At 62.5% G+C, this 200-nt stretch overlaps 1 protein-coding gene across 1 annotated transcript in view; it reads left to right on the forward strand.

Annotated features, from left to right (window-relative positions):
* Positions 1 to 200, forward strand: part of SAMD11 (sterile alpha motif domain containing 11) — a gene marked incomplete at its 3' end in the record, with an annotated part of 13,505 nt that overhangs the window by 1,100 nt on the left and 12,205 nt on the right. Inside the window, 1 exon segment of the mRNA XM_010177943.2 lies at positions 1 to 192. This exon segment is cut by the window's left edge and continues 22 nt beyond it. Within this exon segment, the coding sequence (XP_010176245.2) occupies positions 1 to 192 (192 nt within the window).

Here is a 200-nt window from a genome sequence, read left to right on the forward strand (position 1 = left end):
GAGCCGCAGGGGCTGAGCGAGGCCAAGGAGCTGTCGGAGCCCCGGGCGCGGGATGGGGCACCAGACTGTAACGATGAGGAGATGAAGGACTCTGAGAGTGACGCGGACGTGAGTGATGAGAAGCCCGAGAGCCTGAAGGCTGAGAGCAGCAGCTCAGCTGCCGAGCTTAAGGAGTGCAAAGAGACGGGCAAGGTCTGTGA

Source organism: Antrostomus carolinensis, unplaced genomic scaffold (assembly GCF_000700745.2).
Source record: "Antrostomus carolinensis isolate BGI_N321 unplaced genomic scaffold, ASM70074v2 scaffold28381, whole genome shotgun sequence".
Taxonomy (NCBI): domain Eukaryota; kingdom Metazoa; phylum Chordata; class Aves; order Caprimulgiformes; family Caprimulgidae; genus Antrostomus; species Antrostomus carolinensis.